Genomic DNA, 16,823 nt, shown 5'->3' with positions numbered 1-16,823 from the left:
TTCTCTGCGGTGTGTTTTCACATGCTTCTCTCTGTTTCTTTCTCCTTTCTGCCATAAAAGGGCCTCTTGCAACTTCTCCTAAAATGTATTCAAAGTGGTGGTTTGTCATGCTGTCAATGACAGAAGTGCTCTTTCTTTCACTTGTTGTGCCTCTCTCACACACACACACACACACACACACACACTCACACGGAGGTGTGTTTGTTCTGGTCTGAGGTGTGTGTGTGTGGCGCGGGGCTCTCCCTACATGTGTGCGCCAGGGGAGAAGAGGGGAGGCTTTGACAAAAGGAAACAGATAAGTGTTGTACTCAGAGAGGACAGAGAAGACATGAGGCATTTCTTACTGTAACTGCCTTGTCTTCCGTTACTGACATTTATGTTGATCGTACCACAGTTTTACCTGCTCACAGAGACTGGAAGAGCGGTTCAGTGAAAGCACAGATGGGAATGGTGACTATAAACTGCCAGATCTGTTACTCAAATCAATGCTTTTCTTCATATTGGCCTCCAGTTTCACAATTAGTAGAACTACGATATCACTTTTACATTATATAGATAGGACTTTTAACCTTCTGGTGCTCTTTGCTCACTTTTGACTTTAAGCTTATATGACAGACTCACGCTGTACATTGTTGTACTTAACTGTATTTTCCTTTTTGAAGTGATTTCACTCATATTTCAAGCAATTGAAAACCATAATGGCATCTGAAGTGTCTGAAGGAAATAATACATTATTTATTGGCTTTAATATATCGGCCAAAGTTTCTTATCATTTTTAATGTTTTTTAATAGCATTAAAAATGAACATATATTGGCCGATACCGATATATCGTGCATCCCTAGTTTTTATCTTATTTTTATGTTTTTACTTTGTTGGTATGGTGTGACACTTGGTGACTTTTGTGGCACTTGCTATGTGAAAAAAAAAAAAAATAAATAAATAAATAAAAATTGTGCATATTATTTGAAAAGGTTGAATGATTTTTAAAAGGTAGTCAAAAAAATGACTGCCATAGAAATAATAATAAAAAAAAAAAAATTACAATGAATTTCAATGAAAAATCGTCCACAAACAGGAATTAATTGAGAAAAAAAAATGGATTAATTAATTGTCTTGCATGGTAAAAATTGAGGAGCATAAATATTACTTTGAACCATAAATTTCCCTCAACATGCAAAATATTAAATAAAGAATATTCTTGAAAAAATATATGTATTCCATTGCTTTTACTGATAAAGTTACATTTGAGGTGTTCGGTCACTTTTGACCCTTAAATGAGGAGCACCAGCGGGTCACGGGTGGTTTGTTGAAGTGAACAGGTATTTCAGAAAGTCTCTTCATTAAGCAAATATGATATACTTCTTGTTCTCATCTTTTATATCTAATCGCTGGGAGGAGTTATATCTATTTTACTGTAAATCTCACTGTAAAGTATCAGTAGGTAAAGGTTAAGGGTGTTTTTATGATTTCTTTTTCATGTCAAAATGAAAAACAGCTCTGCATGTGACGGTGGGCATTTTTGATCAGTCCTGGCTGATGAGCAACAATTTCAGTTCCTCTACTTTCTAGAAATACGACCACAGAGACCAACATTTTGTGTGGGACTTTCAAACAAATGAGCCTGATGGGTGTAGTATGAGTGTGTGGGTGTGAAACTCTATTCTTTTGACAGAGTAAGGCCATCAACACCACGATAAGACGGAAAGAGCGAGGTCTTAGACAAGTAAAGTTTAATGCGCTACATTATAAAAGTTTGTCAAAAATAGGTTCTCACATATAAAGTATCGACATCTTTTGGACCGAGTCAAAAATAAACTAGGATAACAAAAGAACTGTACAAAAAGTCTCGTTTCTAAACCCTGCTGTAGCTAACGATCAAATATCCTGCACTTGGATCTAGTTCCTGCTTTTTCCAGTGCTGGCATCAAATAAATTAAAAGAGCATAACTTATGAAGCTAACTTTTTAGTATGAGGTACTGTTGTGTCTGTAGTCTATATAAAAAGAAGTATTGCAATCTTCATGATTGGCAAATTCAGTTTCAGCTACATCGATCTGATCAGTTACATAGTGCTAACAATACTTGTTTGGATTAAAGAGACAACAGTAAACATTGGTAGACACAACCCAGTAACATAAGACTAAGAAAACCAAGAATATTTCAAATATTAAATAAAAAGTGAGGCATGTTTTCTTTCCAATGTCAAAGGGGTTCAAGATTTGTTTGTTGCAAAGAAAACTACTATAAAAAGCTACAGTGAATGATCCCTTTGAAAAGACACATATTTACAACTGGATCACGTCCAAAATTATTTAACAAATCCGTTTGTACACATTCACACCCAAACCACAATTGGAATGGATGGGAAAATCCAGCCCGTTTGGGACTGTAACATATAGTGTCCATAGTGGGATTGACACACAATTCCTGAGAATCCCAATTAAAACTAAAGAAGATACCAGAAGTACACATATAAAAACATTTGATACAGTGCTCAAAAAAGAAAACTCAACAATAATAAGTTAAGACAAACTCACACAAACAGACTTTCACATCGGTTTGAAAACCCGATGGACATTATAAATCACATCTTCATTCTATAACAGGTCAGAGGGTAGAAGTGCAATCACTCGACACAGTCTTTGGAAACACTATTTGTTTGGTGCGGCTCTCATTGGCTTGGTTTACGCATCTTCTCTTTGAGAGGATTTTTGGTGTCAACTAGGTGCATAGATAGCATTTATTTGGGTTATGTATGTCATCCCTCATCTACTCCTCCTCAGTCTTGATCGAGGGCCGGTGGTTGAAGTGGACGACGCTGGCTCTCTCCTGGTGATGACCCATGGCGGTTACCCCGTGAGGCACCGCGGTAAGAGCCTTGAGGAATCCGGCGTCCTCCTTCCCCTCACCGCTCTCCAAACTTCTAGCCAACCATTTCTCCAAGGCAGCGTCCACCTGAGCTTCTCCGGCGTTCTCGGGCAGAGCCTCGGCCTCGTGGCTGGCGTCGAATCGCTCCACCAGCTCGGGGATTTCAGGACGGGCGGCTGGGAAGCAGCTGGAGCGCTGATGGAGGTGCAGGGAGAAGCGGTGGATGAAGCTCCGGGTGCAGGTTTGGCAGGTGTAGGGCCGGTCGCAGGAGCTGTGCAGCCGACGGTGGAGTTTGAGGTGGATGTACTGGGTGAACTTCACCCCACACAGCTTACACTGATACGGCTTCTCTCCGGAGTGAAGACGCAAGTGGGTTTTCAGGTTGCTGGTGCTGCTAAAGCGTTTGTGGCACACCTATGGACATTCAAAAGAGAACTCAAAGTAAGACAACCTTACATAATTGCCTTGTTGCTGCTTTGGTATGTAGACAAGTTTTTTCACTAAAGGACTGTATTTATTTTCAGTGGTCAAGATGAATGAATAGCGCACTGTCACGCCCTCTCTAGTTACTGTACAACAAAGCAGGAAACAGGAGTGACAAGGTAAAATTGTTGTGCGTGTGCGTCATCACATGTTAATGGGATATAACTGTCATCTGATGCCCTTTAGTCTCTTGAGTCACAGTACATGAACTCACCTGGCATTCGTGTGGTTTCTCTCCTGTGTGGACCAGGTGATGTTTCTGTAAGTGGGCCAGCTGGGTGAAGCTCTTTTTGCACAAGTTGCACTGGAATGGTCTCTCCCCACTGTGGACCCTCAAGTGCACCTTTAAAGTGAACATAGACCCTTTAGTCTCAACCAAATCATGCCAAAACAAGACTCCAAATCAAGTGCATGCCTACTCACTTTGAGATTGGACAGCTGACCGAAGGTTTTGAGGCAGACGTTGCATTCATACTTGATTTTTCCGTTCTGTTTCTTGAGCGGGTACGGGAGAGACTTGTACCCAGGGTTCGGCGGAGAAGACGAGGACGGAGGCGGCGTGCTCTTGGGTGAAGCCAGGCTGAGGTTCACGGCCTCTTCGCATTTCTGCTGAGGGGAGTGCATTGGCGGAGGGGAGAGTTCGGGTGTTGCGGGAGCTCCTCGAGGTGGAGTATTTGGGATTCTTTCCTTCAGACCTCCATGAAGTGGGGTGGGATAGGGCATTGTCATTGGTAACAGACCGGGTTGGGGAATGGAAGGATACGGCAAGCCATCACTACCTAGGAATCCATTGTACCGGAGACCCGCTTTCGAGGGCAACATGGAAGGGAAGGGCGGGGAGTATGGGGGCAAGAGAAGACGCGAGTAATGAGGGTTGTACTGTGGTAAAACCGGATATGGAGCTTGCAGGGGTCTAGATGAGGGCAGTGAAGGGTATGAGATCAAACCCTCTCGATGACCATAGAGGCCGTGTAGGTGGTGAGGAAGGTCTTGCGGCGGGGACAGGGTGGGATACGGGTGAGCGCTCATGTTCATCTCCTTCTGGTTGAGATGTGGAGAATGCACAGGCTCTGGTGGAACAGCTTTCTTGCTGAAATCCATGACCTGTTCGTCCGGTGTGTCAGGTGGCGTGTCTCTCTCAATAACCTCTACGTCGATCTTTTCGTCCACCTCATCTTCCTCTCCCTCACTTTGAAGTTTGTGTGGGCTCGGGGCCTGTTTAGGGTAGTAGACGTACTGAGGTAGGGGCTGTTTCTGATACTCCATATCAGACATGTACTCTGTAGAAAGAGAGGAAAAAAAGGTTAGACAGTGCAAGGTGAAGTGTGAAGACTGACAGACAGCAGAGGCGAGAACCCAAGTATGAAAACTGACTTCCTTTAGAGATTCAACTACATGTTAACTAGCAGTCATTATAGTATTAGTTGTTAGGTTAGGGTTAGTAGAATAAGTTGCAAAGTTACTTATAGTCAGGGCTTGACATTAATGTTTTTTTGTGGCTAGTGGTTTTCCAAAGTTACTAGTCACTCAGCATCTTCATATAGATATTTTTGATATCATCTCATAATTTGGCAGCAGGTTTATTAGGCTGCTGTCACTTTAAGACCTGATGCACGGATCCAATATACTGTTACAGATGCGTTTTCTTTCACTTAAGACATAATTGACTGCGTTTACGTGAATACTCTCAATTTTGACATTATTTTGTGTGTATTTGACTGTTTAAGCGCAATAAGCAGCAAAAAAAGATCTCAATTTAGCATTGAGAGGCGGCTTTATGCGTGCGCTTCGGGTGTGAGCATAAAATCTGCGGGAACGAGTAAAAATATGCGCAATCCCACGCCGAAATTCAAGCCCTGTAACGCCAACGCCAAGAAAGCACAGGATTTGAAGCGTTTCGGTATCGATATGTATCGAAAATCGATATTTTTGACAACACTACATTGCACATAGTTTATCATTTCAGATGCCTGTTTAAAAGACTACAACTGAAAAATGTGGTTAGTAGGAGCGACTGAGTTGCACGCCACTGCTGAAATACACCCGCATTTGGAGGGTGTTAACGCCAAGCCCTGGTTGGCGGGGCATCGAAACTTGCAACGTATTTCACGTTCAAAACTTATTCCATCGCTGAGATTGACCCAGCAGGTCAAAGTCTTCACAGAGCGACGTCGGTCACCCGTCGAACACGCCTATATGCCTGTATGTCGTACACCTACTCATAACCTTCCTCCTCAAACGCTCACTTATGGTAAATGGCAGCTCTTTCAGTTTAAAGCTGACAGGCAGAAGATATCTGGCTGGTTTCTATTTGACAAAGAATAGTACTGCTTTCACGCAGCACCTAGATTACAACCGTGTGGGTGTTCGCAGTGTGGGTGTGTGTATGTTTGTGAGGTGGAGGGGTATATGTATGTATCGGAAGAAAGGAGCCTCGTGTGACAGCGATACTTCTCACTCAGAAACTACTCTGACTCACCATAACAGCAGATGTCCGTAACCATGGGAAAAATCCTACTACACCACTTCAGCACTAACTGTTACTTACTGTTATGCAGGGAATCGAGATAAGGTCAGATTATTACTGTCCTTTCACTCTAGAGATTGTAAAAAGAAAGCCACAAGTGCTAGCTTCTTTCAGTAACCTTTGCGGTGACTCAGACAAAACCTGCTAAATCATGGAGAGTGGTACAAGGCTCAACTGTGTCACACAGCAGTGGGAAGATTACACAAACACATTATAACCATTGTGGTCAAAACTCGGTTCCTCAAACCTGATGTAAAGCAATCTGGTGCAACATTTACAGGCATCGTCTAGGCATTTCCTAACTACCGTGGGGAAAGTGAAAATGGATATTTGACACTCTGAAGAGCGCAAATTTAAGCTTTAATAAATGTCTTCAAATTCTAAGATCTAAACAATGGAGGAACGCAGATGAGCGGAAGCAGTTTTAACTTGTCACGTTCTAAGAAATTAACATATCAACGTCCAGCAAAAAAACTTCTGTTATGTAACATAACGCTTTTAAAAAATTTAATATACAGATTTCTTTGAACCTCACACAGGAAGCAGAGCTTTTTAAAGAGGACTGAATGATACAACTTTTTAAAAGGAAGAGGATCTAAGAAAGTCTTCACAGTGACTGACTTCCTAAAGAGGGATATTTAACAATTAGGTGTAATTGCTCAGTAAAAGCATCACTGGAGATGTGTCGGCATGACTCAGGTAATCGTCCTCAACAATAGCAGACATAAACGCACGCACGAAATGCACAAAAACAGACATTCCGAGGAGTGAATAAGACAGGAAACAGCAGTGTCGGTGTGAGATTGAATCAATGTGATATAGGCACTATCGCATGACATCTACTTAGACAGAAAAATCCAGACAGTCCACCGTTTTGTCATAATCATACACACGCTTACACACGCACTCACGGACCTCACACGTTTATATCCAAACAGGTTCATTTACAGTCACTCTCAATGCTTATCACATCTAGTGTCAAATGAATCAATGTTTCATTGTCCATCATATATATATTATATATATATATATACACAACAAAAATCCTTCCTTATATATTTTGGATATAAACATATTTAGCGTACACAGAAGAACTGAGGGTGACCGTTAATTACACTGTAAAAATGATTCTCGTTGTTGTAAATAAAGATTATTAAAGTACGTTTTAAAATAAAATACCATTTGAAAATGTTTCGCTTAATGACCGATTCCGTGCAATTATTTGTCAAATTTACCAAAAAAAACAAAACAAAAAAAAAAAATGTTATTTTAATGCCAACTTTGTTTCGGTGTAGATAAAGGCATTAAAGCAGTCACCTGATTTCCAGACAGAGGAAAGACAGAAATACAAAAGCAGCTGACTAAGAGTCCCACTGCCTCAAGAAAACAAGAGAGAACGCAACAAATATATAAGAGGAAAAACCAAACTATCACTTCATGCAGTTTTTCCCTCCCCAATGCCAAACAACGTGGGATAATCCCGGAGCCCATGACTCACTTGGCTTCAGGCGGTCTGGTTGCTCCTGCTGGCCGCAGAGTCTCTGGGAAAACTCCGGACTGTACCACACCAGCAGCTCCTGCTTGGGCTCCACGGGCCGGATGGTGTAGAAGAAGATCTCCTGGCCGTTCTGACAGGCCACCAGGTTCTGTTCGGCCAGCGAGCGCGCGGGGTTGACGTACCGCATCCAGTTGCTGCGCTGGACATCGTAGCCATCGATGAAGTGGTGTAAGTGGCCACCACTGTAGATCTGGACGGAGAGAGAAGAAAACAGGTTAATGCTTTGGTCCAGTCTGCAGGTGTCAGCCTCATCTCAATTAAACATTAAACATCAAATTCAGCTTTAAAACCTGTAAATCAGATTCTTCACCTCTGCCATGAACAGAACGCTCGTCAAACAGCTGTTTATATCAACTCCTCTGTGTCTCCTAACCTGTGAAGTGTGTGTGTGCGCGTGTGGCTTGTCCCGCAGAAGACGTGTGACTAACTTTGTGTGTGTGTCAATGATGTCAGGCTTTTTATAAAGTGCTGGGCCATCCACACATGCTGCCAGTCACACGCACAGTCTCCGCCCCGTCTCCTCCCACTTTCATTCTCATTCGTGTGCAGGGGAATTCACTGTGTAGACGTGCCAGAACATGTCATATGCCCTATCGCAGACACACCTTTTTAACCAGTTACACCCTTGAAGACTCATAAACACAAACACACTTTCACCCACAGGAATACATCCCTCCACCTGCCTGCGGTCACGTGACACGCTGCGTCATTTCAATGCTTTAAGGCAGCAGGAAGTCAGAATGGATTTACAGGAAACGGAGAAAGGAAAGGACAGCTCAGATTAGGAAAACCCAGAGCGAGACATGCGAATTCACACACACACATACACACCTACGTGCACCATGCATTTAAACACAACCACAACCATAAATCTAGTGATCTTGGCAGGGAGTCTAAGAGACTGAAGATGCAAAGCAGTGAAAAGAAAGTGATTGTGTGTGTGTGCGCGCGTCTCTGTCTGCGCAGGAATCCCGACTTCTCTAAAGCCTGGCCACAAACCAAAGACTTGCGTATACTTTGCGTTTTTGTCAGAGGGTTTCGAAATAGGCACTTCTGCTGAGTAAAACATTGTATGAGAACAAGGCAGGAATCTACAACAAACAAGAGCTCTGAGAGCTTCCTCTGTGTTTTCCAAGTAAGCCTAATAGGAACGACTCCTTTTTAGTGCATGTGTGAATCTAGGTGTGTTTTTAAAAGAAAGACAATCGTTTTGTAGAAGCCAATGCATATTTGGATGTATTCGGGCATGAATGAATAAGCTTCCGGCTCCGTTCTGCTAAAATTCTCTGGAAAGTCAGTCACGACTGGTTTGGCAGCTCTTCACTCAGTAGAATAGGTGTCCCTGAAAGATTAGATCACTTACCCTCCAAAAGTACTTCCTGTTGGTCTTAAAGGGCACGTTTTCTTTGGTGTAGACGACCCCTTGAAGAGGTCCGAATCTCGTACCCTGAGGTATGTACTCTTTGCTGAAAATGCCAGTCACCTGCAAGAGCGAGTGAAAGAGAGCCAAATTAGGAGAGATTGAAATAAATGATTTATAATGATTGAACAGGAACTGCATTGCACGAGTTCAGCCATGCGTGTTTGGTTGGAGATGACCTGCGGAAGGCGTCATAGGTGACCTAAGGGAATGAGTTAAGTGCATAAACAGACTTATACTTTCCCTGCTCTACTTGGACCCTGACCTAGAAACACACAGCTGTCCTCAATAAGCTTGACCCCCTTGACCCTGCTGGCAAAAGTTGGGTTGTATTGACAAACAATTATAAAGAAATAGAAGACAAAATGGAGCAGGTGGTCCACTCTCAATGCTCTGCAGAAAGCAGAAACCAGGCCTGTATATAGGTCACAGTGTGGCGTGGGGGTCAGCGGCCCCAAACAGCTCCTGACTAGTACGTTTATACACTTACTTAGTGTTTTTGTCTTGTTTTCCCAGTAAATGCATCTTGATTTAGGAATGTTTAGTACTGGAAAACAAGGAAATTTTGCAGTGAATTCAACAACTGCAGGTTAAAAGTCCACAATACTTAATGCAAACGTACAAGAAATGATGCACTCTAAAAAATGTTGGGTTAAAAACAACCTAACTTGGGTTGAAAATGGACAAAAATTTAACTCAACTATTATTTAAAAATGTTATTTTATTTATTGCTTAAAATAAACCCAAAGTGTGTTGGAAATTAACATTTATTAATAAGTTTAATGAATGATAATTAAACAATAAACATTTATTAAATTGCTAGTCACCTTTTGATTATTATTGTTGTCTCTAGTAATTATGTGTCTGTTGTTTAATTTTCAACCTATTTTAGGTTCATGTTAAGCCAGACATATAGCCATTTTTAAACAATAGGCGAGTTAAATAAAACTACCCAGTAAATGCATCTTGATTTAAGAATGTTTAGTACTAGAAAACAAGGAAATTTTGCAGTGAAAAGCAACAGTTGTAGGTTGAAAGTCCACTTAAAGTCCGCAAACATAAAGAAATGATGATCTAAAAAATGTTGTGTTAAAAACAACAAACCCAGGGTTGAAAATGGACAAACCCAGAAATTGGGTTGTTTTTAACCCAGTGAATGGGTTGTTTTGACCCAGTGGTTGGGTTAAACGTTTGCCCAACCTGCTGGGTAGTTTTATTTAACTCAAATATTGTTTAAAAATGACTTTATGTCTTGCTTAAAACAAACCCAAAGTATGTTGGAAATTAACATTTATTAATATGCTTATTAATAAATGTTCACCTTTTGATTATTATTGTTGCCTCTAGTAATTATGTGTCTGATTTTTAATTTCCAACCCATTTCGGGTTGTTTTTAAGCCAGACATATAGTCATTTTTAAACAATAGTTGGGTTAAATAAAACTGCCCAGCAAACATTTAACCCAATCGCTGGGTTTGTCCATTTTCAACCCAAGCATTTTTTGGAGTGCAGCTTCTAAGAAGTCGGAGAGACGTCACTGGCTGCAGACGAGAGCTGCGGTGACAGTGGAATTGTGCGTCGTTAGCGTTGCGTGACTAATTGGTTGGTCTTTAGCGATTAACCGCTCAGAGAGGGTTTAGGGAGCACGAGGAGGGGGTGAAGGCCAACGGCACCACGCCAACCCAACGCACTCAACCCTCCATCCAAACACCCCCAGCTGTCCGAGGATCTTCGGTCCAAACGAAAGTTAATCAGTCAAGCTTAACCTACTTCCTTTGGCTGAGATTCTATAAATGTTTGCGCATTTGAGTCCTGTCACAGATCACCCCATCTGCCACGTGCCCCCCTTAGTTAGGCACGCTCCTCGAGCGAAGGGTCAGGCAGCATCGCTTATACACATGCTTCACGCATGATTGTGTACGTTTGTGTTCCTGCTTGAATGTTGATTATTTTCCTCATTGTTGCAGCTCCTCTCTTCCCAGTCTGTCAGTAACGTTCTTTTTAGTTCCTGTCTCTATGAAGCCCCTCCTTCTGAAAAGCACAACGTGCTCTGATTGGTCAGCTGGAGCAATGTGTTGTGATTGGTGTTTGTGATTGGCCTCATTATTCTGCGCATTAATTATATATTAAAGCATAATACATTTACAGAAGCAAGATGACTTAAGATAGTAAGTCTTGTTTTCTGAAATTAAAGTGAGTTCTCCAGTAAATGTATCTTGATTTAAGAACATGTAGTGGAAAACAAGACATGATTTTTGCAGTGCATTTTTAAGCGCTGCTGATATTACTCTCTAAAAAATGCTGGGTTAAAACAAGCCAAGTTGGGTTGAAAATGGACAAACACAGTGATTGGGTTGTTTTAACCCAGCGGTTGGGTTAAATGTTTGACCAACCTGCTTAAAAACTCCACTATTATTTAAAAATGACTGTATTTCTTGCTAACGAAGGTTGGGTAAACATTTAACCCAATCACTAGGTTTGGCCCAATTTGGGTTGTTTTCAACCCAGCATTTTGTAGAGTGAAGCTTCTAATCAGAGTTTCTGTTCTCCCACACAGAAGTCATTGCGCACCAACAACACGTTAAAGCATCGATATGCAGACTTTCACAAATACAGAAACTTTGGAATGTGTGCGTGTGCATCACTGAAACCCTACAGCAAATGACTGGCAGTCTAGTCACGGTGAGACTGGCTTTCCAACATCCTTAAAATCTTTCATTTTTCCTTCCAACAAAAATGTGTTGCTGGCCCTCCGGGAACTGACACACTCACCGAATGTGGGGTTTTTCTGTCAATGACAACATAATAGTAATGCCTTTCACAGAATCAGCACAGACCAGAGGAATAGACAGAAATGGGAAGTGTGCGACGGCTCTCGATTCGTAAACTTCAGCTGAGGGGCCAGAGAGATCTCAACAGCTCTCTAATGCCTCAGTCTATCGTGGCATGAAATTTGTTGTTGTATTCAAGGATATGGTTGTTTTTATCTCCATGCTTGAGAAAAAATAAAAGGGCGATATGTGAGAAAAGATGAGAGTGAGAATACAAACATGTGAGATAAAAGAGTGTATGAAAAAGGGAAGAGAAAGAACTGTAAGACAGAATTGTAATTTCTAGGTGTTCTTGAGGTCTAAACACAAGCCGGACATTTTTCACACATTTTGCCGTCTTTTTCTATCTTTGCACATTCTGTTGAGACGGACCCGTGAGCATATGTGAGCTCATGACCGCAATTTCACACCTCCAGTGTGACAGAACATAAAAAGAGCAGAGGGCTTTAGAAAGAGGAACTGACTTTCACCTGCGAAGGAGGGAAATTGGATCATGCAAAAGACAAACGGAACAACGAAGAAGTGCATGAAGCAGACACAAAAGAAACCACAGCAAAGGGCTGAAAAATGACAGTCAAGTGCGTGCAAACAAGAGATAAATAAAGAAGATTTAAAAAGCAAACATAAAATGGAGAATTTTTCATAACGGATCCATAACCCAAACACATTTGCATTGGTAGCAACTGCAGCAGTTTCGTTTTAATACAAACATTTGCTAAATATGCTAAGATATAATGGTTATCAAGCCAAAGTAACCTCAAAAAGGTGATGGAGTGGTTTATTGTGCTAAAAATAGTGTAAAACATCTTGATTGACCAGAATCAAATACTCCAGAGACACAAAGAGCAGAGAGAGAGAGAGAGAGAGTGTGATCAGACTGTTGACTGACAGCTTCTCTGTCATCGTCACACTGACCTACTGAACCACAGCGTCAAATGATCCATTTCCGTCACCCGAAACTTTAAATGGATCTCATTTCACGGAACTGTATTTTTAAACTTCTACAGTCTGACATCTTAATGGTTCAGATAGAGGAGAACTTGAAAAGTATTGAGACTCCTTAATAATCTTACAACAAAATACCATACGAAATATCGTGACGCTACCAAGTTTTATTTCTTTTCAAAATGATACACTAAAAATGCTGGGTTAAAAACAACCCAAGTTGGGTTGAAATTGGACAAACCCAGCGAATGGGTTGTTTTAACATAATGAATGGGCTTTTTTAACCCAGCGGTAGTGTTATTTAACCCAACTATTGTTTAAAAATGACTATATGGCGGGCTTAAAATTAACCCGAAATTAAAAATCAGACACATAATTATTACTAGAGGCAACAATAATAATCAAAAGGTGAACATTTATTAATAAACAATTTAATAAATGTTTATTGTTTCATTATTATCCATTAAACTTATTAATAAATGTTAATTTCCAACATATTTTGGGTTCATTTTAAGCAAGAAATACAGTCATTTTTAATCAATAAACTGCCCAGAAACATCTAACCCAACCGCTGGGTTAAAACAGCCCAATTGCTGGGTTTGTCCATTTTCAACCTAACTTGGGTTGTTTTTAACCCAGCATGATCTCAGCTAACAAACATGTTCTAAGAACATTTTGCTTACATTCTTATTAAATCATAAAAAACGAATGTTCTCAGAATGTTGAACATGTCCGGTGTTTTTGGTAACACTTATGCATAATAAAAGTATTTTAATGCATTAAATTGTTACACCTTTAGAAAGTATAATGCATTAAAACACATGACAAACAAATATTATAATGCATTTTAACTTCAGTTACAATTCTTTATGAAATGATATCATGAATTATACATAAAGTGTTACATTTAAAAAACATTGGATGAACGTCCAAATGTTCAGTGTTTTCGTGCTAACGTTATTAAAGTCCAGATAACTCTGAAGGAACGTTCTATTACTGTGAAATCAGGATCTCAGCATTGCTCTGTTAATATCTGCTGCAGGAAACGGCCTGAAGTGAAAGCGCTGTTGCACAAGCTTCTTTAGGTAACAAGTGTCAGTTAAATGATGACTAATCAACAGTCTGTCGAAATAAGGGAATTGGGAATGCAGCCTCAGGCCGCAGATGATCGTACCTGGTTGTCGGCGCTGTACTGGAAGGTGAGATTGCGTGGGATGGAGGTCATGGCCTTCGGCAGGCTGAAGCTGGGTTCGGACGCCTGGTCGTGGACGATGTAGGTGCAGTTCAGCGCGAAGTCCACCTCCCTCCACTCGCTCATGTCCTCCAGAGATGCCTCCAACTTCATTTTCACTGCTTCGCTTTTCAGTCGATGTCTTGCTTGAGTGTTTTTCTCCTTTGGTTCGTGTTGCTTTGGTTCTCCTTTTTGCTTTATTGGTTAGTCAAAGTTCTAAAGTAAAACCAAAACATGTCTTTAGGCATACACATTTCCCCTCGAGGCAATACATGCCTTGCAAAACATGTTGAAATACATATTAAACATATTCTGTGAACCAAACATGAAATGACACATAGATGTACACTTCTTCAGAAGTAGTGAACAATTGCATAAAACAGTTAGTTGGCTGAGAATCAGTGAGACGTGATGATTAGCGGTGTGATTCCAGCTCTGAGATTTACAAGAAATGCACTGTATACTTGAAAGATGAAAGTCACAGTCGATATGTCAATTAGACCACATTTAGCACTGTTATTAGGCCAGAAGTAGACTAAAAATGAAGCGAGTTTGTGTTTAAAACAAGAGCAAATATCTGTCAGAACTTTATTAAAGATGACTCCACTCAGATATAAGCATGAACTCACTTCATTGCCATGATTTTTCAGTACTCAAGTATACTATAAATTATAATTTCACATGCAAATGTTTTGACCAATCAACTAAATAAATAGATGTTAACGAGACGTTCACAAAAGCTTTATCCACTTGCATCTCAATACATCCTCCGTCCAAAAGCAGAGCTGATGATCACAATATGTCTTCTATCAATAATAAAAAATAAAAATAATAATATTGTGTCCTCACTTCACATTGGTTCAGCTGTTGCATGCTCGATCTCTTTGGTCAGTCATCGCTGCTCTCCCGCTGCGCCGTCACTCTGTCATCTTCTTTGATTTCTCTCCAGTTTCCATAAAGTCCAAACAATCTTCCAGCAGCAGATCCCTCTGTATCTCAGACTCGTGGGCTACTGTTACTCAAACTGTCCACGCTCAGCTGTGCCAGACTTTTGAGTAGCAAAGACTAACCAATCAGAATCTGGCTTTAATCATGTGACCATCTGGATTAGTTGAAGGTGATCCAATCGGGACGCTGGAAGCGTTTCAGCCCCAAACGTACACATCAACACCTCCAGAAGACAAAGGATGTTCGTAGACAATCTGAATGGAGTTGAACAACTGAGTAAAAAAAAACAGATGGTTGGATCACTGAAAACACACCAGTGGACTTTTGCTTGGATGGGCTCTTAATGAGCAATCTGGTCCCAACCCAATTAGACCCCCTCCCTCCCTCCACACACACACACACACACACACACACACACACACACACACACACACCTCTGTGACCTAGATCCAGACCTGGCCTGGTGTGTGATACTCTGTTGAGGCCAGCAGTGGAAGAGCTGGAGACAGAAACAAAGCAGGTCAAACTGAAGAGCGTGTCAGACACCTGTCTGAAGGGTTTCATCACATGACACAGAGACCTAAACTCATCACTTCTGACCTGGAACATTCGCTCATGTGAACTACGTGAAGCACTGAGCATCAGTCAGCCACAGTCTGAAAGAAAAGGGAAATCAAACAGCATGAAGAGTTACAGCCCAAGAGTCAATCTTATTATATATATATATATATATAGTTACCCTGGAGCACAAAAGTCACAATTTAAAAAAAAACAACTGGTTTTATAATATGATTGTTTACATTTTTATATATAGATAATTTCTTATTTATACATAAATTATATATAAATATTATTTTTATTAATTATATTTAATATTATAATATTAATAATTATATAATAATTATAATATACATTTAATATTAATTATAAATAGTTTTATAAAGTTTATATATATTTTAATTTTTTTTATATAAATAATTTATTATTTATATATAAATATATTTATACAAATATTATTTTTATAAATTATAATTAATATTAAACTATTATATAGAATATTATATATATAAATATATATATATATATATAAGAATTATTAATTAAAAAAATAAAAATAAATAAATGTATATATATATATATATATATATATATATATATATATATATATATATATATATATATATATATATATATATATATATATATATATATATACATACACACACACACACACACACACACACACACACACTATCAAGATTGAGTTTGTGCTTAATACAAGAAAAAATATCTGAATAAAATTTTTTTAAATATTATATATTTTTATAATTTTTATCTAGAATTTTTTTCTTTTCTTAAGAAAAAACCTTGATGATTTTTTCAGGAAACAAGACTTAATATCTTCAGTCATTTTTCTTTTTTTACTGGAAAACACAGCAAAAAAAAACAAAAACAAAAAAACAAAAACAAAATTAGGCTCTTTGGATCAAGTCAAATCATGTTCATCTGTGTTTTAACTCAAACTGTCATTTAAAGTAAATAAAGCATTTCATTAGTGGCCTCAGACTTTGATCCCCACTGTAACTCTGAATAAATAAATAAATAAATCAATAAATAATGAAATGATAGTCCAGTCAGACACAGGAAATGCTTCAGTTGTGATTGATTGAAGCAGCATGTTATGGAATGTTATGAATTCTCACTTCAGAGCAAGATGAAACAATCACTTCATGTTTGGAGCGTTTGTGGAAATTCTCTTCCTCGTGTTTCACTGCCAAATATGGAACTTGGATTGACAGTGAACTTCTGCCCATAAAATGTAAAACTGCTGACATTAACTGGCATAATCATCAAAACATGCTCTTCTGTGATTACACAAACACTTTACCAATGCTCTAATGAGAGTAAGCTGACATGTAGTTGCAAAGTTACTCATAGCTAGTAGAATGTCTAAAGTGGATCATCGAAATAAAGTCTAACCAAATGTATATATAATTCCAACGTGTAAATC

At 39.5% G+C, this 16,823-nt stretch overlaps 1 protein-coding gene across 2 annotated transcripts; it reads right to left on the bottom strand.

The window, feature by feature from the left end:
* Positions 1–1,742: 1,742 nt before the first annotated feature.
* Positions 1,743–13,978, bottom strand: prdm1b (PR domain containing 1b, with ZNF domain). Of its 2 annotated transcripts, XM_067411612.1 has the most exons (6): positions 13,808–13,978; positions 8,801–8,920; positions 7,378–7,627; positions 3,776–4,632; positions 3,567–3,695; positions 1,743–3,283 (listed from the first exon to the last, which is right to left on the bottom strand). In XM_067411612.1, the coding sequence occupies exons 1-6, from the start codon at positions 13,976–13,978 to the stop codon at positions 2,771–2,773; spliced, it is 2,040 nt and encodes a 679-aa protein (XP_067267713.1). In that variant the 3' UTR covers positions 1,743–2,770. The 2 variants fall into 2 exon arrangements, with proteins under 2 accessions (XP_067267713.1, XP_067267714.1); XM_067411613.1 differs by lacking the exons at positions 8,801–8,920; positions 13,808–13,978 and adding an exon at positions 7,748–7,864.
* Positions 13,979–16,823: the final 2,845 nt, after the last annotated feature.

This window comes from Chanodichthys erythropterus, chromosome 15 (assembly GCF_024489055.1).
Source record: "Chanodichthys erythropterus isolate Z2021 chromosome 15, ASM2448905v1, whole genome shotgun sequence".
In the NCBI taxonomy this organism is placed as follows: Eukaryota; Metazoa; Chordata; class Actinopteri; order Cypriniformes; family Xenocyprididae; genus Chanodichthys; species Chanodichthys erythropterus.
This window is presented reverse-complemented; position numbering and strand designations above follow the sequence as displayed.